A 22,675-nucleotide genomic window follows, 5' to 3' on the forward strand; every position below is an offset into this window, starting at 1 on the left:
GTCAGAGTTCACTCAGAAAAAGATGACTGCCTGTCAAACTCCCTAAACCGACTCCACAACAAGGACGCGCTGCCAGCTCTTCATTTAATCTGAAAGCCTCTCACTCACTCTATCTCCTCGTCCTCTCACTCAAATTCCCCTGCCTCTCTTCCTAACCCTTTCTCTCTCTCTCTCTCTCTTGTTCATTTCATCCCCGATGTTAATCCAAATCTGGATTTCCAGATATTAAAAGGCTGACGGTCGTGTCGTGTTTTGGAAAGAGGAAACTGGAGAATTGGGTCCTCCTGTGTGTCTCGGCAGAGAGGGAAAAACACAAGGGGATAAAGCAAAGGCTGAACAAAGACGGCTGCTAATGATTTAACGGAAAAAAAAAACAATGTAGCGGTAAAGAATAGCAAAAGAACTGGTCATCGCATAAAGCAATGTTGCTTTATTCAATAAGGCGGTCCACACCAAAGCTGTTTTTTCTATGATTTTAAGGCTCTCTTTGTGGGTGTGGATCACTGACCGCAGAGTGGGAGAACAAAAGATCTGCAGCTGTGGAAGTCATAAGAGAAACCAGGTGCCAAGTGTTGATGATGGGAAATATGTACAGTACACATGTATGGGCCAAGAGAGAGCCTTACAGGGGAATGAGCTGGCCTGGAACAAAGCCTCCTGCTCCAACACTCATCATTGCGGCTGCTGCTGCTACTAGTGCTTTATGCATATGTCCATGCATATACACAAATGAGGACAATTGGGGGAAGAGTGGAGGGGCTGCTCCCTGAGGTGAGAGACATGTGAAAGATGTCTGTGCTGACTGGCCGAGATGACAGGAGTGTGATGCGGTGGTCTATATTTATTCTCAGGTCTGCTAAATGAGGTCACTCAGGTGGTCCGGCTGAATACATTCCCCAACTCCATCATGAATCATCTGCTGCTTATTATTCCTCTCCAGCCCAGGGGGGCTTGCTTTCATACAGCATACTATGTGTGTGTGTGTGTGTGTGTGTGTGTGTGTGTGCGTGTGCGCGCGTGTGTGTGTGTGTGCGTGCGTGCGTGCGTGCGTGCGTGCGCTCCCGGTCTGTATGAGTGCACGCCAAATGAGAGGGGGTAGATACAGGCCATGTGACAGACAGAGAACAGGTTGTTTAATGAGAAAGTGGATGAGAGGTGACATTCATTGGCTACCTTTCACACACACCCCCTCCCCAACTTAACTGCATTCAGACTTCCACTAAGATGAGCTGAGGAGGCACACGGTAGTCACAGTAACCACCGGTAATAATGTCCACATTTAAAAAAACAGAGACACATAAACAGGCACAATCTGATCACTCACACATCCAGGGGAAAAAAAAAAACAAAAAACATCCATTTCAGGAAAACAGCCCTCTGATGAGTGTGTGTGTATGTGTGTGCGCACGCGTGTGTGTGTGGGGGGGTCTGTCTCTCAGAGCATCACAACAGAAAATGGCTATTTCTCCATCTCTACCTGCAATAGTCCTATCTCCTTTTTGTTTACATAAGCACACCAGAGTGAGGAGACGGAAGAGAGAGAGCCTATTTGCTCAAAATATTTCACTCATGAATGAGCACAGAGAGGGTGAGATTATGTTTATGGGCCTGATTCCAGAGATAACCCTCCTCAGCAGCCCTGGCATGCATGCAAGCGCACACACACACACACATGCATGCATGTACACACACATACACACACACACGCATGCATGTACACACACATACACACACGTACACACACATACATACACACGTGCACACATAAACACACACACAGACAGACACACACAGAGCGAGGTTGGCAGACTGGAATAATACAAGGGATCTAGATGTTTGCACTTTGAACCTTTTTTAATCCTGAGTATTAGGGCATGGCCAAAGCCTGATTATGGCTGAATGAAATGGATCTAAATAGATGTCCCAGCCCATCAGACCCTCCATTTCTTTGTCCTAGAAATAGAAATGGAGATCAGTAATCAACCTCCAACCTCCAGCTCTCTGTCCCTCCCGCCTAGCCATCGCTGTAGGTTTGGCATCGGGGAAGAAAATGCATTCAGACTTCTCATCTCATCACAAATGTATTAGGCTTGGCCAATTTCTTCTCCTGGTGCTTCTTTTCTATAATCATACCTGACAGACAATATAAAATTGTCATACATTCCATTCTAGTTTTTTTTCCAAATCCAATATTGAATTTACATTAAAATAAATGTGCTGTTGACAGAGATCATTTTCCTCTTCTTCATGTTCAACGACATTTTTTCTCCGTGCTGTTTTTGAAAAGCATTGTCATGTAGCATCTCTAAAATGACTGTGGGTTCCCAGGAGCCCTTTTGCTACACGTACGGTAACCAGGTAGCAGCATTAGTGTCAAGGTTTAAGGTGAATAGACGCCCAGCGCACACAACTGTTGCTCAGCTGCTCACACAATACAGCCAGAGGGGGAGCTACTCTCCTGCGTCCTGATTAGACTACTCTCTCTCTCTCTCTCTCACCCTCTCTTCTAGTCTCTCACACACACATACACAGACACACACTCACACACACACAAATCAAAAAGCATAATCATGCACGGCTGCACACACACAAATACCACACTTGCAAAAAATATATACAGACATGTAAGCACTTGGGTCCACAGAAGCACATGGAAACACACACTCAGATGTGCATGTACACACACATAAGCACAACCAAATGCACACATGTTGGCTGCCTGTGTAGCCAGAAGATCAGGCAGGACTTAAGAGCTCCTCCGGCACCAAAATTACAGGGTACCTCTAAATCCTCCCAGCAGAGAGCACTATGGGATAGCGCGGGGTGGGGATGAGGTACTGTGGAGGGGTGAGGGAGGGAGGGGAAGTGAAGGTGTGTGTGTGTGTGTGGGGGGGGTGGGATGGATGAGGAGTGCTGTGTGAGGAACAGCAATAGCGGAAGCAGGAGTTTCCTTTTTTTTGAAGATGAGAGAGAGTGCAAGCCAGGGAGGAGTGAGACTTGATCTGTCTGAAGTGTGCTTTTGTGTGTGTGTGTGTGTGCGCACGCACGTGTGTGTGACAGAGAAAGAGAGAGAGAGACAGTGTGTGTTTGTAGAAGGTGGTGGATGGGGTGTCTATGTGTGCATGCACGCATATGCTGGTGAGGGAATATGGAAGGAGGTGATGAAGTGAGGAGCTGAGAGGCGGAGGAGGAGGAGAGCTTTCGGAGAGAAGAAGTGGGAGGTGATCTCTCTGTGAAGGAGAGGAAGCAAGCATGTGTATGTGCGTATGTGCTGGATTGTGTGTGTGAGTGTGGGAGTCTGTGTGTGTTCCTGCCAGCTCGCTTCTCTAACACTCACCAATTTTCATACACTCTCCCCTGAGTCTCCAGTTGTGTGTGCTTTGGCTTCAGTGCAAGTGTGTGTATCTTACATTTGTGTTGTGATGTGTGTAAATGAGTGAGAGCTTGGACAGGTATATGCATTGCATCCATGTGTGTTTGTGTGTGTGGTCCCTGTCAAGACACTACCACACTACTTAAACTTATCTCGGCCATTATAATCCTTAAAAGAACAAAAAAAAAAGTCTTCTCAAACTTTTTTCTACCTTGGACATCCATGGCCGACACCCCCGTGTTAGTGCTTCAAGGCAGCTTTTAACCTCCGCCGAGAACCTGTCAGCAGCTCCCAAAGTGTCTGTGTGTGTTTCAGTGAGTGTGTGTGAGGACTAACAGCCTGCAGACACAGAGAGCTTCTGCATCATTTAGCTCGGGTGCCTGCGTGTCACCTCTGCGGTGAATCCAATGTGGCAGAGCTTTTACACCACTGCACCCTCCACTCTCCATTTCCCAATTCTGCCAAACCTCCTCGCACCCACACACAGCACAAAACTTCACCTCATATCAGTGCACACACCAAGAAAAAAAAGATGACATTGTTCTGTATGTGCACACATAGACAAAAGTTGCACATTGGGAATTTTCCCACACACAAACAAAAGTATGATGTGCATTAGTAGGGGACAAAGGACGGAGAATAACAGGAGGACCATGGGGAAGTCATCTGTCTCAAACAAGAACAGAGTGAGCACACTCCAGCATGACAGAAACATTCATTTTAGGGCACAAAACATCCTGAATCTCTCTCTCTCTCTCGCTCTCTCTCTCTCTCTCTCTCTCTCTCTCTCTCTCTCTCTCTCACACACACACACACACACACTCAAAATGTGCAAGCAAGCTTCTGTGCTGATAATCAGTCAGGTGTGCACACTGCTGAATCTTAATTGTGGTCAATTCATATCTTAACACACAGAAGTTCTTGCATCAAATTCATGTAATGACAGCAAAAGTGTCCAAAATAAATTTCATAAACACCCAGACTGTGAAATTCAAGCCCATGGCGACCGTGCTGTTCCCAATATGGAACATTTTTAGATATTAGCTATTTCAGCTGTAATATATTCTGTTGTGTGGAGAAGTTGCCAGTAGCCCACACAACCCTCCCTAATGACAGAGTAGCTAATTGTCTGTAATGGCACTTTTCACCGATATTATCGAGCTCCAGCCACAGAAAACCTCAGCAGTTTTACAGGAATCATGTGCTGAGGAAAAATAGGAAAATAAGGCCAGAGGAAGCATGGCCAGCAGTAATTATTTTGAGCTTCAGATGCAGTCGCACACATGACAAAGTAAAGACAGCAGAACACAACTATTTCTGTTCATCTGCAGCAAACGTCGCTTGCCATCAGTTAAATGATTTTTTTTTTTAGACTAGCACAGCCCTAGTGGGCACACTTTGACACCCTTGAGTACACAAAACTATCAGGTGAACAAACGCACCCTGAGAGCAACACACACAAGCAACACACACACTTGCCTCCCCTCTCATACTGTGCATCATTTGACTAATGGCAACTGAAATGTTGCGTGTTCAGAGAAATAAGCAGAAGAGAAACTGGGTCAGAGAGGGAGAAAAAAAAAGTGGCATTTCACCTTCCGATTGGCTGGAGCTAAAGGTTAGAGGAGATGCAACACATGCTGAGAAACACACACACGCACACACACGCGCACGCACACACACACGCACGCATGCACGCACACAAACATGCTCAAAAGCTAAAGGGTTAATGTTTATATTCATGTGGGAGTTGTTGAGTTACTGCTTTTTTCTCTCAGCATGCTTTTGGGCACACAAGGCTTGTGTGTGTGTGTGTGTGTGTGTGTGTGTGTGTGTGTGTGTGTGTGTGTGTGTGTGTGTGTGTGTGTGTGTGGTAAACAATTAGTACACAGCCTTGCTTAAGACAGAGGGGTGTTCCACATTAGTGTATCATTAATTCCATCATTTGCCCGGTGTTTTCCGTACTGCAGAAATTAGCTGGTGAGATGCTCACTCATGCCATCTGACTACCCACTCATCTAAATCAACAGTCAATCCTGTCCTGCCCCCCTCCCTCACCGATTCACACCATTACTGGAGCCTCTAATAGAATAAAGGGATCACTTTCTTCTGAACAGCTCAGGAATATCCTCTAACACTCCCAGTCAGGATCGCTCCGGGATATTAATGGTTAAATTGAGCATAATATTATATTTTCATTCTCTATTAACCATCATTTTACACTAGTGAAATCAGGGAAATGGTGAACCAGCTGAGAGTAAAGGCATAGAAAAGAATAAGCTTGAAGTGGCAACAACATATATGTTGACCAATATTAAAAAGCAAACTCAGCATATGGAATAAATCATTATTAATGAGAAACAAAGCTGGCTGTGTTTATGTATGTGGTTCTGTTGGGTCTTGCTGGGGCACTTAAAAAAAAAAAGCAGTTTTCCAGTGAACAAATGGAAGACACTCATCTCACTGCTGCCACATGGTGTTTATATTAGTGGGGTTTGGAGTGAGACCCATAAAATAAATCTAATTGTGACCCTTCATCACAGATTATGAGTTGAAAGATGTTCAACTGAAGAGAGTTTTTTTTCCCGCCACAGATTTTATTTTAAGCACGGGGAAGTGAAACTCAAGATTTTGACAGTTTTGGAATTCAAGACTATACTTTTGAGAATAGGAATGTGTTGTCAGCAGATCGATGAGAGGATAAGACGACAGGTTGTTACTGTAGTTTGAATCCTCCTTCATACACATCCTTATCTCATACACCAAAGGTATGCGTGATGGCATGAAAGTGACATTGTAACTGTACAGAATGTAAACGTAATATTTCAGGAAGGTATGCTGTTGAAATAAAAAGAAAATGATTTTCAAAAAAATATAAATAAAGTGTGTGTATGTATATATATATATATATATATATATATATATATATATATATATACACATATACATATATATACATACATACATACATACATATATATATATATATATATATATATATATATATATATATATATATATATATATATATATATATACACACACATCCATGGCAGATACCTTTTCTTTACTTGACAGATGATTAGGAAATGATGCTGTAAAAATTATTTATGGGCTTTTCTGAATGTTTTGGAAATGTTCAATTTAATTGACAGTCTATGTATTTTTCAGCTTGTACAAAATTTCAGTATAAATGCAAATGTGTTTTTATACTGGTAATGTAAACACATCAGCTGTCAGCCAAATCAGTTGTAAAAAAATATATATGGATAACAGCATAACTTATAATTATGTGCTTGTGTAGTCAGCACATTATGATGTTGGTCAGGCTAAAACTGGACTTTTAAAATAAAAGCACAGTCAGTTTGAAGCCTGAGTAACATACGTGGACAACATGGTTGAGGATCACTTTACTCAAGTATGTGTACACTTTAATCAGCCACAAAATGGCCTGGTATTCTGTTCATGTTCCTGAACCTGGACGTTGAACAGCTCATAGTCAAGGAGGTATCACCATAGTGGTTGCTGATCAGACCAGGAGAAAGGTACAATGCTCTAAAGTTTTAAATTTTTCTTTCAAAGTATTCATATTTATCTCTACTATTCAACAGTGATGCCATTTGCTGCTTGTATGATTGAGAGTCGGATGCAGGAAGATTTCTGTCACGATAATTAAATTCATCCCTGATTCTTGTACCCCAGTAAAATGGCATGAGCCTTTTCTCTATGCATGTAGTGGGTTATCCCTATTTTTTCCTTAAAGATGCTTTTATTAGCTTATTTTAAAAGCCGGTAATTGTTTATTCCCTACATTAGCACAGTGTGTGGTATTGCTACGGCCAGGTTACACACATGTTCTCAGCAGACAGATGCACGCTGAAGGTCTCTTACTGAGCTGGTTTCACAGCAGGAGGCTAAGTGAAGTTTTGGTCTTGCTTCATTTGCACTGATAATCACATGAGATGAACCATGGTTCACTCACTAAATCCCACCAGATGATAAAAGTGATCCTCTTTGTCTTTGCTCCAGTTTTTGTTGTAGTCTACAAAGGTGATATGAGACTCTAGACTCCGGAAAAAGAGTCTCCCTACTCAATCTAAAAAATCCACAAGCCACAAATCACCCTTCGCTGCTGATAAAAGAGGCAGTGGGATGGATCGGAATGTGGTGGGAGATAGTAGTGGCATGTCAAAGGCCACGAGGCTTGAAAAATCTTGACTAGCTAAAGAGCTAATCTGTGAACAAACTCCCCCTGAGGGGAACAAGAGCCGAGGCCCTGGAACACATTAATGAACACCAACAGTGGAGGACAAAACATCCTCAGAGTATTTTCCACTTGTGTTTGTGCATGTAAAGAAAATGTATGTGTGCATTTTTGTTGCAAATGCATTAAGTGTCCACCTGTGAGTAGATCACCTGTGTGTGTGTGTGTGTGTGTGAGAGAGAGAGAGAGAGAGAGAGAAAGAGAGAGAGAGAGCGAGAGAGAGAGAGAGAGAGAGAGAGAGAGAGAGAGAGGGAGAGAGAGGGAGAGTTGCTCTGCCCCTTTGTCCATCAATCGGTTGTTGCAGAGGGAGCTCTGTTTCCTCTGACCTTTTCAATCTGGACTCCAGAAGAGAGTTGTGACAACTGCCCCATTTTCCTCGCATCAACACAGTAAAACACATGAGACTAACAAACAACTCTCACTGCAGGAAATCCCAAATAAGTGATGCAAAACAAACCTGTGGCTTCACGTGAGATGACAAAAATGAACAATGCACAATTTTGAAATATAACAATTTTGATACTTATTTTTAAAATAATAATTTAGTTAGTTTAATGTTTTTCTTTATTATTTTCTTTGCCAATAATTTATGGGTAGAGGGACCAAGGTCATTCATGTAATATTCGGGGGAGTAATGCAATGTCCGTAAAAATAGGATGGGAGTGAGTCGTGTAAATATACAGCTCAGAGCACTAACAACGGATGCAATGATTTTGCTGATGAGTGAGCATTTTGATTTTTTGATGAGTTTAGCTACTAACAACAAGCTATCAACAGAATCACACAAAGTCCCATCAGAATTTGTCAGAATACGGCTATACTCTAAAGTCCTGCTGTTATTTTGTAGCTGAAATCACAGCACTAGAACTGATTATTGAAGGCAACTGATCATGCCAGGATCATGGCTGACAAGACAAACAAACAAAAGAAAGATTTGTAATTGTTATAATGCTGACTTGAGAGCATGTCAAATTGTCACATCATAATTCTGAAGTCTTTTAGCTCTTCATCACACCATTTTGAGGACAAATCCAATCCTACACAGTGCTGAAACAACATGTAATACAACTGGCTGCTGCCATCTGTCAATGCCATCTTATTTGCCACAGTCAACATGCCAAATACCAGCCAATACACAGACAACACATTGGTCCATCACTAACAAAAATGCTAATATTTAGTTATTGCCAATATGAATTAATGTATGATGTTTGGTCCATGTATTTATTACTAAGCTCTTAAGTACAAACAATATTGAATTCCCGTGGCTATAAATCCAAAGATTTGTACTGACTAAGGTCAAAAAACCTCACATTCAGGAGGCTGGAACAAGTAAAGCATCTTGCTTGATAAATGCCTCAAACCTCTAACTGACAGGAGAGATTACAGTGCAGAGAGATGGCGAGATGGACGAAGCGAGAGATGAGACAGGGTGAGAGACAGAGTGTACTTGTTATAGAGGAGAGAGTCCAGAGTCAGCCCATCTGTTGTCCGCAAAAACAAAATCTGCAGTACAAAGAGCGAGATGGAGAGCGAGATAGAGAGGGCAGTGCCTAGGTGTGTGGGCGTGCACGTGTCCCTGTCGCTGTGCATGTGGTTAGGCATCAACCCTGGGGGGGGGTAGTGGGTGGGGTGAACTGTACCTGCTAACGTGAATCCAACTGAACAAATCTGACTGTAGCCAACATGGAAGCCAAATCCGAGTGTCAGTGACACACACACTGAGAGACAGACGGTGACAGAGTAACAGATAAAAGGTTTGATGTCCAAACCACAGCGACCCTCTGAGGCCAGGCTGCAACACAAGAAGCAGGAAAAGAAACACACTTTCCCTCCCTTCCCCTGTTATTTGCCAAAACCCCAATCAGAGAGCACAGCAGACCACAGAGAAAATGCTGCTGATTACATCCTAATACACACAAAGCCAGCAGCTGACGCACATATACAAACATGCTTGCGCGCACACACACACACACACACACACTCACACACTGATTACATCCTCCCTGTTACTCCTCTCTCCTCATCCCTGGTATCGGTTACACGGTAAAGCCGCGCTGATCGAGGATCAGTATTTTTTGGCGCAGGGCGGTAACAGAGTTTGGGAGCTTAACCTCTAGTTGGAGAGTGGAGAGAGACGAAGGCTCCGGACCCCTGTGCCCCACCACTACCACCACCACCACCACCCCACCCCAGCACAAATAAACAGCTACAACACAAAAATGTCTGGCAGACTTGAAACAATTTCCTGAAGGATCTGTCACTGTGTGGGAGACATGGGGAGGGGAGAATGTAAGAGGGTTGGGGGGAGGATAGGTGGAATGGTGAGGCAGAGGAAGACAACGATTAAGTTGCAAGGGAGAGAAGGAGCAGAAAGAGAGAAAGAAATTGGAGCTGTGGGTTTGGAACGCAAGGTAGAATTGTTCATTCACCACAAAATCATCAACTCACTGAGAGAGTCAGCACAGCCTGAACTCAAACATAACACGTATTTATTTGAAGATGTTCTTTGCAGCATCCATCCATCAAGACACACAAACTCTGGGCACCCACATTTGCACCCATGGGACTGCTGACTGAAAATATCTTATCCCTGGCGAAGCTACAGGTTCTATTAACCACAGCGAAGGGAAGGAGGATGCACGTGTGCAGGCAATTTGTCTTTTTTGTGCGTGTATCTATTTGCATACTAGTGTGAGCTTATGAGTATATAAATATATTTGAATTTGCCTCTGTGGTTTTGTGCATATTTATGCCTGTGTGTGTGTGTGTGTGTGTGTGTGTGTGTGTGTGTGTGTGTGTGTGTGTGTGTGTGTGTGTGTGTGTGTGTGTGTGTGTGTGTGTGTTTGTCTGCTCCTGTTACTGTGTTTGTGTGCCTGTGGTTATGCTGGAATGGAACATGGACATTTTGCCACTGAGCTGAATTCACAGAAACGGGCTTGGTTCTGGCCTGCAGAGCAGTATTTAGACTCTGTATTTATGCGTCGGACAACCACAGCAATCTCTATCACCGCCTTGTGATTCATGTTTGTTTGCTTTGCTCGACGCTCATTCGATTTCATCAAGAAGCTTCTTTTCTCCCTCTTGCTCCCCTAAAACGCTTTCCACAGAAATGTTCACACTCTCCCCGCTCAGAGTTTCAGCTGGCCCTCATCTCAGCTGACCAAGCATGCCGCGGTTTCCATAGCAAGGATGCGACATTAAAACTAACAACCTCTATAATTATACATCCATATTTCTCCAATGAGTTTGTGTAAACAAGCGCAGGCTCCAGCTCGGGGAGGCGGACTTCTTGGCAGGCCTCGGCTGAGGGTGCAACTGAATGGTTGTCGGAAAACAAAGCCATTTCAGAGTGTGCCTTGGAAAAGAGAAACCACTGTTCTGGGGATGGTGGAGAGGGAGAGTGAGCCCTGACAGACAGAGAGCTGTGATTTCAGCTTAGCTATTGGCCAAAGAAGAAAGACATTGAGAATATGTGTTGTTGGCAAAGCAGAGGGCAAACAACCTCAGACATCTCAAATGGAAGGGGGAATAAACATCTCCAGAGTGTTTCAGATTATGGGCTGTCATTGTTTTATCCTGTGCTCATATTTTTGTATCCAGCAAAATACCATTGTCCAACACAGTTTGCCACATGGACAATGATGCACATCTTCTATTTTTCTTAATCACTATGGACTCTGTTCCAAGCATTAATCCTCCCAGCACTCTTAAGATATCTGCTCTCCTTTTATCTGAAGCTATTTTAGGATGGTTTCAAAAAGAGGGATTCAACATAGCAGATGGCATTAAACAAAACCAGGAATTGTGCATTGAGAAAATAAGTATTTGGAGGGAGGTTGAAAAATTAAGTTTGTTGTTTGAGAGGCGAAAAACAGAAAATCAACAGTGTCTCACAGAGTTGGCTCTTTGGTCTCTTGTGTGTCAAGAGGAGATCTAAGCTATCAGTTGGAAAAAAAAAGACTTTCCACATAACCTCCCCAACACACACACACACACACACATGCACACACACAGTAAAATGGAGGGAGGGGCAGTGAGAGAAGACTAAGGGGTGGGGGGGGCCTCGCATGCAAGATAAAATATTCTAATAAGGTAAGCATGGAGCACAGCCGAGGAGGGATGAGTGTCTGTGTTTGGAGATGCACAGAGCTGACTAATTGAGATGAATACATGAATATATCAACTTCATCTCACAGAGACGGGTTCAGCCGTAACCAAGGGTTACCACTCCCTTGTACAGCCGCGTGAGTGGCCCTCCCTCTGAAAGAAAGTCCTCAGCACCCCCCAAACCCTTCCCACCCCTCCACTCTAAACAAACTCCTCTGTAATAAACGAAAGGCAATAACCAGCGACAATAACGCTGCGCCTGCTAACCCTTGCAGAATGAAATATCCAAAGGAGAAGTAGCAGAGGCAGCCTGGATAGATTTGCAAAGCAAGCAGAAAGTCATATATTACACTGGCGCGCTGATAAACACTCGGCTGTATTCGCTCAAGCGGGGGGTTAAATCTCCTTATCCCGGGCCATGCTGCTTCGCCGGTGCTAACCTGACCTGTTAGCAGGGTTTACTTTGAAAATGAAATCCTTTAAGGCTTACCGGTTAGCTGCTTAAACTCTAATCGGCAACATCAATGACTGTTACTTCAACTCAATTTTTTTTTCATTATGATTTTTAACCAACACACATATGTGTGTGTGTATATATATATATATATACATATATATATATATATATATATATATATATATATATATATACATATATATATATATATATATGTGTGTGTGTGTGTGTGTGTGTGTGTGTGTGTGTGTGTGAGTGTGTGTGTGTGTGTCTGTTTGAACATAGACACACATATATGAATACTGGTGTAACATGGTTTACACACAGCCTTGGACCACATATACGGCATATAAGAATATATGAGGAAATGAGCATAAAAGGGATTCCTAAACTTGGAAATCAGATTATACACTGGACTGTAACCTTTCAAAATAAGACTGGGAAAATGTTTGCCTTCAAAATTAACCTGTATTTTGGGTTCAGTATGTGTGTTTTAATGTCCACAGTCTGATAAATGTGTAATAAAACAATGCATCCTTTGTTCAGCACTGATAACAAGCATGTGTGAGACCATCAAAGCAAAAAGAAAATCCTGCACTATGTCTCCAACTTGTAATTAAAGTATTGCAGTGATTTTACAGAGGGAGGCTACCAGATGTAAAAAAAAAGAAAAAAGAAAAAAAAAAAAGATCATTTAATTGCGAGGTAGAACTGTGCAAGTTATTTGCATCTCTATAATCTGACAATCAAAATGCCTTTTGTCTTTTCAAGCGTGCCGCAGACAAATGCAACTGCCTCTTTATAAGTGACTGTGATTATGGTAATTTTATGTTAACTTTAAAAGATGACATTTAACACTTTCATCCTGTTATTTCACTCCATCAGATTTCAGAGTAAACCTGCCAGAGTTTATATTAGTGTGTGTGTGTGTGTGTGTGTGTGAGATTTTATGTGTGTGTTCCTGTTCCCCAAGCTCACTTGGGTTACTGCTGCGTACCTGCGTGGGAGCGCCTGTGTGCACATAACGTTTATGGCGAGGGAGGATCTGCTGCATCCCAGGGCTGGCCCTGGAATTTCAAACCTGACCTTCAACTCTCCCAATGGGAAATAAAGGGCTGGTTTGTGTTGGGTGCATTATCGGCCATTGGGAGATGATTCTTAGGATTGGGTTGGAGGGAAGAGTGTAAAATATGTAGGTTGTTAGGCAAAAATAACAACAGCATATAGAGAATCCCACGCTTAAAAAAACAATGTGCTATGCAACCTGCCCTCTAACCCTTAATTCTTCAGGTGTGAGTTCATCATCCCATCTCTGATCATCCTACAATGTCAAATGCTTATTTCAATTTCTATTCAAAAACCAAGATAGCATCAGTGTGTGGAAAGATTGAAACAGGAAATGCATCAATGAATGCTTGGATAATAAATGCACAAATGCCCTTTCACTTAATTCATGCCGTTCTGGAACCAGCGCCATAGAAGGTTTTCTGAACCTTGCTTGTCTACTGAACCAGTCCACAATGTTATCAGTTTTTATTTAAATCATGGGGGAACCAATGGAGGTAATTGCACTATGCATAAGAAAGTCACACACCTAGCTTTAGCTACACCTTCATCCCAACCAGAGTTGAAGCGATGAAAATCAAACAATAAAATATAAAATAAATTTCCCTCATCCACAAACTAGATATACAGTATGAGATAGGAACAACAGAAACTGAATCTTACGTCCGGATGGTTTTTAGGCTAAACTATAAACTATAGGGTCATGATTTATAAACCACTGAGAGGGGAATAAAAGAGGGAGGAATGGTGGGTGAGTTAGAAACATTTTTTTGGTTCTGTGATGACAAAAAAGGATTTTTCTTGACAATGCTCAGAACTGTTCCGTAACATCTACAGTAAGGGTACAACAATAATAATTCCTAAGTCTTTGATAAGTTTTAGAGTGCTGGACAAGTATTACATAAGCATAAGTAATAAGCATAATAAGCAAATCATTTATTAATGGTCATGTCCAATTTAACATAAATTGGGAACTTGTATTCCTTAAGAAACACTTCCCGCAAACCCAACCTCCCACAGTTAAGACATCCATTTTGGCTGTAACTCAAAAGCTAACATGTACATCAATAGTAAATGATTACTAGAAACATTAAGTGTTGAACTAATGGTTAACTAAGCATTAACTAACAAACATGAATGTTCCCTGGTTATTATGTTTTAGCACCTGTTCTAAATAAGTTTCCAGAGAACCACAGAACCCATTGCATGTTGTTGATCTAAAATTGTTCATCGGGTCTAGGGTTGGATAATATGGACTAAACCAAATTATCACTGTATTTGTGGCCAGATACCTCCACATTGTGACATAAATGAAGAATGACAGTGCATTCTCTATCAAAACACCATGAGATTGTGGATAAATAACCATCAGTAATGGAAATATAATAGATAAGCGGTTAGAGGCAAATTTAAGAATAACTAGAACAGTCAGATAAGTTCAGTAAAACAGCCTTTAAAAGTTAGAAAAGTATGACGACATCCAGAATCTAAGATGGGATAGTTAAATGTCACAATATGTATATCATATCGATATGATACCCAGCTCTAATCAGGCCCTCTGCACTGGAGACATAGAACGAAGCCCCAGATTTATTCAAAGGAGAACTGAGTGACAAGAATGAAAACACAAGTGGGTTATATGTATGTCTCTGAGGAGCGCTCCGGAAGCATTCGCTCCACTGAGCCAGGATTCTGGAGGGCGCGTCTGTGTATGTCAAAGTCCACGATGGTACACTGGGATGAAGAGTGACAGCTGTCAGGAGGGATCAGGCTTACCCTGCCGGCAACACAGGAGAGGAGGAGTGAGGACAGACTGTTTATTGCCTCCTGGCCTTACCCTTATATAGAAGAGAGGCTCATGGCTCGGCTAACCACAGAAAACATATCACCCAGCAGTCATGGTACATTATTTCAATGAGGAGTGAACGAGAGAAAATGGAGGGGACTATTTTTTGGCTGGAGATGTATAAAGACTGTCCACACACACACACACACACACACACACACACACACACACACACACAAATATATATACATATATATATATATATATATATATATATATATATATATATATATATATATATATATATATATATATCCCGTATATGTGTGTGTGTGTGCTTTTTGCTCGTTTTCTCCATTATATTTCCTTCATCTTAAAAGGGTCCATTCCAGAATCACTTTTCTCCTTCCTCTAGCCCCTAAACACAGCATGACCATTCTTCTCACAAACAGCTTATTCTATAGACTGTTTAGACATTGCAGAGAAATACAACGAGTTTGTTTGGTTGGGGGGGGGGGGGGATGTATGCATATGTGCTTGTGTGTGTGTGTGTGGGGAGGGGGTGCCCATACACAAGGAGGGGTCAGGGGTGCTGATGGACAGCACGGGCTGGTGACGGTCTGGGGTTTAGATCAGTGCAGGGTTATCATTACTGACATCCTGCTGTGTTTCCGTGACCCCTTCCCCTTGAGTTTTGACCTTTACCTCCTAAACATACACACACTCAAGTCAGAACTGGGACAGAGATGGACAGAACCGAGTGGACGGGATCCCCTGCAGTGACAGGAGGCCAGAGGAGACCTGCCATTTGTTGCTTACTTTACCACACACCTTTTGTTGTTTGTTCAGCCCTCTGAATGGAGCGGGGGAGGGGGATGGGGTGACGTGGACATGATCAAGGAAAAGACACACGGAGCCGCAGAGTCAGCAAGGGGTGGGCAAGAAGAGGAGTTTTGGAAGAATTGATGGAATGTGCACTCCCACTGCATCTTCTTCTCATCTTAAACTGGGCCTGCCATGTTTGACCGTTAATCAGGTCAGATAAGCCAGGTCTTTATAGGCCGAGCAGATTTACGCCACTCTGCTAGCCGACTGGATCGCAGTCACAGCAGTGGGATAACACACTCTCTGAGGTGGGGGATAAGCTGGCCTCAATACACAAGACTCTACTGAACAGGAAAAGCTAGAAATGTGTGTTAAGGGCAGGTGCTCGCTGTCCCTCCTGAGCTTTAAAGAAAACATACACATGGAGAGAAACCACGCATGGTCATTACATCAGTGATAGATGGAGCGAGTCATGGTGTGTGCACACGCTGCAGTACGATAAATAAAGCAAGCTCTTCCCGTTGAAAAGGAAAACATTAACACTACACCAAGACAAATACGACATCCGATTACTGCTGACGCGAGAACGTTCCAGTATATGAGCCTAATAATGATCCGCCATCAGCATGGATCCTGCAATTCCTGCCTCCCTGTGAAGGATTTACAGCAGGTTCTGGTTATGAGTTCACAGCCTGAAACACTAAAGTATTAAGTATTCTTAAGGCTTGTAATACACACATCAGCAATACAGAGTGTATAAAAGCAGCCTCAAGTAAAGCTTTTATGTCAGGTCACAGTCAAGATGCTGGTCCTGGCATGTCACTAATAGTTAGGTCAAATATTTTTTGATGTAATCAAGAGACAAAATGCGAAGCGGCCCCAGCCAGAAACACTCTGAGCACAAAATGCCCAAGGTGTTTTCTAAAGACATGTGGCTGTAATAAAGGCTCAAAGAAACAATTCTTAAATTCCACATGACACGTTGCCACGGGAGCGGCCCCCCAAAATTGTCACTTGATAACATCACAGGTTTCATGCTTCCCCGCTTTTGGGCTTTGAGGGAGACTTCACAAATATCGATTGAACTGCTGCACATCAAAAGAAAAACATACGCTGTATTTAATGTAGCATGGATTTTGTTTCTTCAGAGGGAGCTGACACACAGAGGCGATTATTTAGGAACATAACAGACTGCTGAGTGCTTTTATTTTCTTAACATAGGACAAATTAACTTGATATCTTCAGAGCTGTTCAAAAACACTGTGAGATATAATGTGAAATCGTCTGTATCCCTACTCTGGAGAAATTCCCATGATGGTTATTAAAAGGCTAATTATGCCATTCAGCAGTATACTATATTACATTTTCTTTTCTCTGCCTCCATTTGAACTGTAGAGGGAGATTATTGGTGGCTCTTGTTCATTTTTTAAGGCCTGCAGAGCCTACATTGATATCTGAAGTTCTCAGGCTTAAACATCAATTCATCTCTGATCATGGTATTGATTCAGAGAGGAATCACTTACAGATGTGGCTGAGCCACAACAAATGTTGTGATTTTAGAGAGCCGCTCAAGTCTTTGCGGCAACTGTAGGAGCTGACTAACTGAAGCAGAAAGTATGAGGCTTGAGCAGTCAAGAATACTTTCTGCATTATGAAGTGTGCTGTGGGAGACTTGTCTGTGTCTAACTGGGCTAACAGGACAGTGGAAAGTGTTTCATGTCTGAATACAGAGATGATTCATCAAACAGACAAGGTTTGTAAAAAGTACATGACACAGCCAGGGATGTCAACAAGGCCATTAATATTCTGCATGATCTTATTGTCAGCAGCTTCCATTACAAGACCTCAATATATGTGTCCATCTGTCAGTACGTTCTGTTTTCCTTTCCTGTCTGTGGCAGCACAAGGAAGACATTTCTGGCAGAAAGCTTATTTCTGACAGAAAAGATGAAGCAGCCGCAACAATTAAATCCAGGTGTGAAACACAGTGGCTGAATGGACACTAAGATTTTAGTTAAAATTTCCATCTGTTTTTTAACCTCTAGAGTTGATTTCTGATTTCAAAAAATAATTTTCAGTTTTCTGCTGCTATTTGGTTAAGTTTAGGCAACAAAAACTGCTTGGTTAGGTTTAGGAAAACATCGTGGTTTGGCTTGAAATAGAACCTTTCACAATGTTAATGACGTGTTGCAAAGGCTCTCTGGCTGGCCTCTCTGCTGGAAAAATTTTATGCCAGAAAGGCAAACTTCTTCTCCTTTGTGCTCTGAGGCTCCCGTCCCTGAGGCTGTTCATTCCTGATGAATATCTAAGTTTTAAAGTACGATACAGTATTTTCTTTCACTTTTGAAGAAAAAGACAGTAAAGTCATTTGGAGGGGGGGGGGGGGCAGTTTCTACTGTGGATGAAGATACATTTGCTCTAGTGTTCCTTTATGGCAGAAGGACAGTGACTGACCCAAGAAAATCTGAGGTGTGTTCGTGTGTTTGTGTTGATATATAATTGAGTCCATTTACCATTGAGTCCATAAGCACTGTACATCAGTAACATTCTAAAAACAATTATTCCAATCCCTATAGCCAGCAATGATCCCAGAATCCTGCGCAGGCCTGTTTAGCCCACCATAAGTGGTGAGAGAGGTTTCCCAGTGAAGTCCTGCTGGGCTTCGGGGTACTTCCTTCACACCCCCTCCTCAGTATTGTCCCAGAGAGGCTCAGGCAAATGCTGTTGATGTTACGAAGGGGTTTTTTTCCGGGCCAGGACTCTAAATGGACTGAGTCAAAATGTTTGGATGAATGTGCTCATTCATTTGACCACTGCTGTTGAACCTCCGGTCTAGAGTACCTTGAGCTGAGTCAGAACAGTCAGTACCGGTCAAGAGATCTTTGATTTCTAATAACCAGGACACGGTTAGGGAGAACAGACCAGAGAAGCTGGTTCTGCCGTGGTGAACCTGAGGTCATGACTGCACTGACTATCTGCCAGGCTGAAACAGTGTGAGCAAGACCCAGTCCAGAGACAGACTCTGCTCCAGTGAACCCTAGTGATGTCAAGGACAGGGAGGACATTGTTGGAAGGTCTATCCTCAGAGACCCTCCTCTTTAACTGTGGCCAGAATGCACTCCTTTGGATTCCAGATATGCCAGAAGAAGAAAGTGCGACAAGAATGTGCTGTTGCTTTGTTGGCAGTCACACTGAAACTGTGTTCATTAAATAAAAGAATTAATGGAACTCAATGGGAAAAAATGCAGTTTTTCATTTTTCAGTGGTTCTTGCTTGGCCCATGCTACACCCCTCCACTGACTTTGGTGAAAAATGGCCACATAGTTTTTATTTCATCCTGCTGAGAGACAAACAATCATATTGCCTTCTGAGTAATCAGCCTGCATGTTTAATTGAAGAAATCCAAGTCAATATCTTTATAATATCACTTGTGTTGGAAACTTTAATTGATATGGAATTGATGCTGAATGTAAAAATGTCACGTTTACTCAATGCTGTTATATTTAATTTAATAAATTGTACCAATTGAGCAGTGGTCAGCACTTTGGCCTCACAACAAGAAGGTTCCTGGTTCGAGTCCCGGCTCCAGCACGGGATCTTTCTGTGTGGAGTCTGCATGTTCTCCCTGTTCCTGTGTGGGTTCTCTCTGGTACTCCAGCTTCCTCCACAGTCCAAAGACATCAAGAGGGGACGAGGCTGATTGATACTCTAAATTGACTGTAGGTGTGACTGTCAGTGTGAATGGTTGTCTGTCTCTATGTGTTGGTCCTGTGATGGACTGGTGACCTGTCCAGGGTGAACCCCGCCTCTTTCCCGTTGACGCTGGGATAGGCTCCAGCCCCCCCGCGACCCTTAATGTAGGAATAAGCGGAAGACAATGGATGGATGTACCAATTGAACACTGTCACCATAATCCCTCTGATTAGAGTTTACTTGGGTATTTTGAGGAAATTTGTATGAAATCAAGGGGAAATAATTTAGTTGGGTTTTTTTAAATAAATGGTATGTAGCATTTAAGTGTAACTGGTTGGAATGAAACTCTTTTTTATTTTATATAGTGTAATCTTCCTCTGAAAACCAGCAGAGATGAGGAGTAAATTGGCATCAAATGCTCCTAACACCTTAAGTATTACAGCCTACAGTATTTCTATACTGTATATACTTGAAATATTCCCCATAAACTGCAAGCAAAATGTAAGAAAATCTTTAGTATACAGTCAAGATTGCTATTTTGAGTCCCACTCTAACCCTACTTTGCCATCATCACAAACGTCATTTTAGGTCATCGCTACGGTGACACTGCAGCTGCTGTTTTAATTGACTGTGTTTTTCTGATGCAAATCATTTTTATGTAAAACTTACAAGTGATGTAGTAGTTGTCATTCCTCTTGAACTCCAGACCCATGTAGTTGGGGCTGAACTCCTGGAATTTGATGGTGAACTTGATGTCCTTCTCAGGCTTGTTACAGGTGACTAGGACGTTTGGGTCGAGGACTGTGCTACAGCTCTCTGCCTGCTCCATCTTCACCAAATACAGCTTGTAGTACTCATAGTCTCTGCCCTGGTCCGCTTTAGGACAGATGATATCTAGCTTGTCACCAATGTCTGGGTAGATCACCAGGCCTTTACCAGCAACAAACCTGCAAGACATGAAAAAAAAAATGAGAGACAAATTGTAGATAACACATAATGAAGTCTGGCAAAGCAGCCACATCATTCAGAAACTATTTATATAGTTGCAATAGTTTGAGCTGTAGCAGTTATGGGTTTAGATTTGTCTGGCATGAGTGTAGTTAACATGGTCCCACAAAAACACGACATGTTACAGCTTGAGAACACTCAGTGCTTGTCGACGGAGCGTTTCACACAAATCCTCTTGAATCTGAATCAAAGCATACCAAAAGTTTCTAAGGAGGGAAACAAGATGGCCAAACACAAAATGGCTGCCATAAAAAGGGCTACAGAAGAGTGCCAGAGGGTTGTTTTTTCTTGTATTTTTAGGAGTTCAATGTAAGACCTATGCTTCAATATAATATCTGCTCTGCTTTGACTTCAGAAGTCTGACTTTCTGGAGGAAAATAGTGCATGGGGGTCAGGCCTCCCGGTTCATCTTCCCACTGCCTGATCATCTGCTAGAGGATTAAGATAATCCATCTGGCCTTACTGTACCGCTCCACCTCGCTCTCTGCTGCCAACTCAATCAGATCAGCTCTTGTTCTCTTTTATTCACAAAAGGTTGGGAACAGGAGGAGACTCTGTGTGTGTGTGTGTGTGTGTGTGTGTGTGTGTGTGTGTGTGTGTGTGTGTGTGTGTGTGTGTGTGTGTGTGTGTGTATGTGTGTGTGACAAGAGTGGGGGTGGGGTACATTCAGAACTTGCAGTGTGTTTGGGCAGTGGTGTGTATATGCAAGTCTGCATGTGTGTATGTGTGCTTGTTGTTCAGCAAAATGGGCTGAGGTTGCGGTCTGATGGAGGGAGTGAGGGGGGTCAGACGGGCTGAATCATTGTTCTGGACTTGTTTGAGGCTTAAAATGTCAACATGGTTCAGCTCTGCTGTCCCAGTTAGCCAAGCATTAACCCAGACAGCCGGACTGACCACGGGTGTGTTTATGTATGTGTGTGTATGTGTGTATGTTGTGGTCGCAGACAGCGAGCACAGCGGCGGGGCTATCTGCTAGATCTGCCCATGCCAGCGGATTTAAGCAGGATTTAGCTGCGCGCAATGCATTTGTTGTTCTTTCTGATCCCTCACATTTTAACAAGACATCAGGGGCCGGGCTTCACTCTGCCTCTCCCCTCGTTCTCTCTCAGAGAATGTAATCTCACCTTATCTGCACTCCCTCATTTCATCATCACACACATCATTTCACCACTAAACAAGTGACTCTTCAGACAGGCCCAGTAAAGGGAGGACTCTGATGCCTCCTGAAAGAGATTAATAGAGGAGTGTGTGAGCGTGGGGAAGGCATACAATTGCCATACCTCCTCTGCTGATGTTAAACACAGGCAAAAGGCCAGCAATCTAAGAAACAATCATGTAAAACATTCATTTTCTGAAGAAATACCTGCCATGAAGATGAACATGATTGGATTAGGACCTTTTCAACATTCATGACCCTCTTATCAGCAGGGACATTAACAAATAAATTACTTTTTCTAAAAAAAAAAAACGATGAATGTGAAATGAAATAAGCAAAATACCCCATCCAACGACCTTTTTTTGTGAATATGATGTCATGAGAGCAGCTCCGCTTACAACCGGGTGAGACGTTATTTCCCCACTTTTGTCCAATGCTCATGGGGGTGAGGAGGGGGTGAGGCAAGGGGAGGGGTTGTGCTAATTCAAGGGCCGATAAGAGAGAGAGAACGCAGAACATCCTTTGTCCTACCGCTCTCAACAACTTGCTGGTTTTCAACAGCAACACGCTGCTCGCATGTTTGCATGTGTGTGTATGTGCATAAATGTGTTCTAATGTGTGTGTTTGTGTGTGTGTGTGTGTGTGTGTGCGCGCGCGCATACCTGACTACACGTGCGTGTGTTTATGAAGACATGGACACAATCAGTCTCTAATTGGATCTACAAGATGCATCAGTGAGGCATAAACAGGTTTCCATGGCAACATTAGGCTTTGTTGCCCTCTCTCCCTCCTACCTTCCCTCAATTCCTCGCTCTCACCCATTCACTCACCCCCCTTCTTTTTCTGCTCCGCAATCTCATTCCCTTTTGCTTTATCCTTCACTCAGCATTCACCTCCTCAACATTTCCCTCATACTGTTTTCTCTCCATCCTCCCCCT

General features: G+C 42.8%; 1 protein-coding gene across 1 annotated transcript in view; it reads right to left on the reverse strand.

Moving 5' to 3' along the window:
• The window catches only part of efnb1 (ephrin-B1), a 57,861-nt gene that overhangs the window by 12,758 nt on the left and 22,428 nt on the right, over positions 1-22,675 (reverse strand). Inside the window, exon 2 of the mRNA XM_086223056.1 lies at positions 20,243-20,520. Within this exon, the coding sequence (XP_086079182.1) occupies positions 20,243-20,520 (278 nt within the window). The remainder of the gene's footprint in view (positions 1-20,242; positions 20,521-22,675) is intronic.

Source organism: Aulostomus chinensis, chromosome 13 (genome assembly GCF_037954235.1).
Source record: "Aulostomus chinensis isolate RoL2024-O1b breed Wild chromosome 13, RoL_Achi_v1.0, whole genome shotgun sequence".
NCBI classification, from domain to species: Eukaryota; Metazoa; Chordata; class Actinopteri; order Syngnathiformes; family Aulostomidae; genus Aulostomus; species Aulostomus chinensis.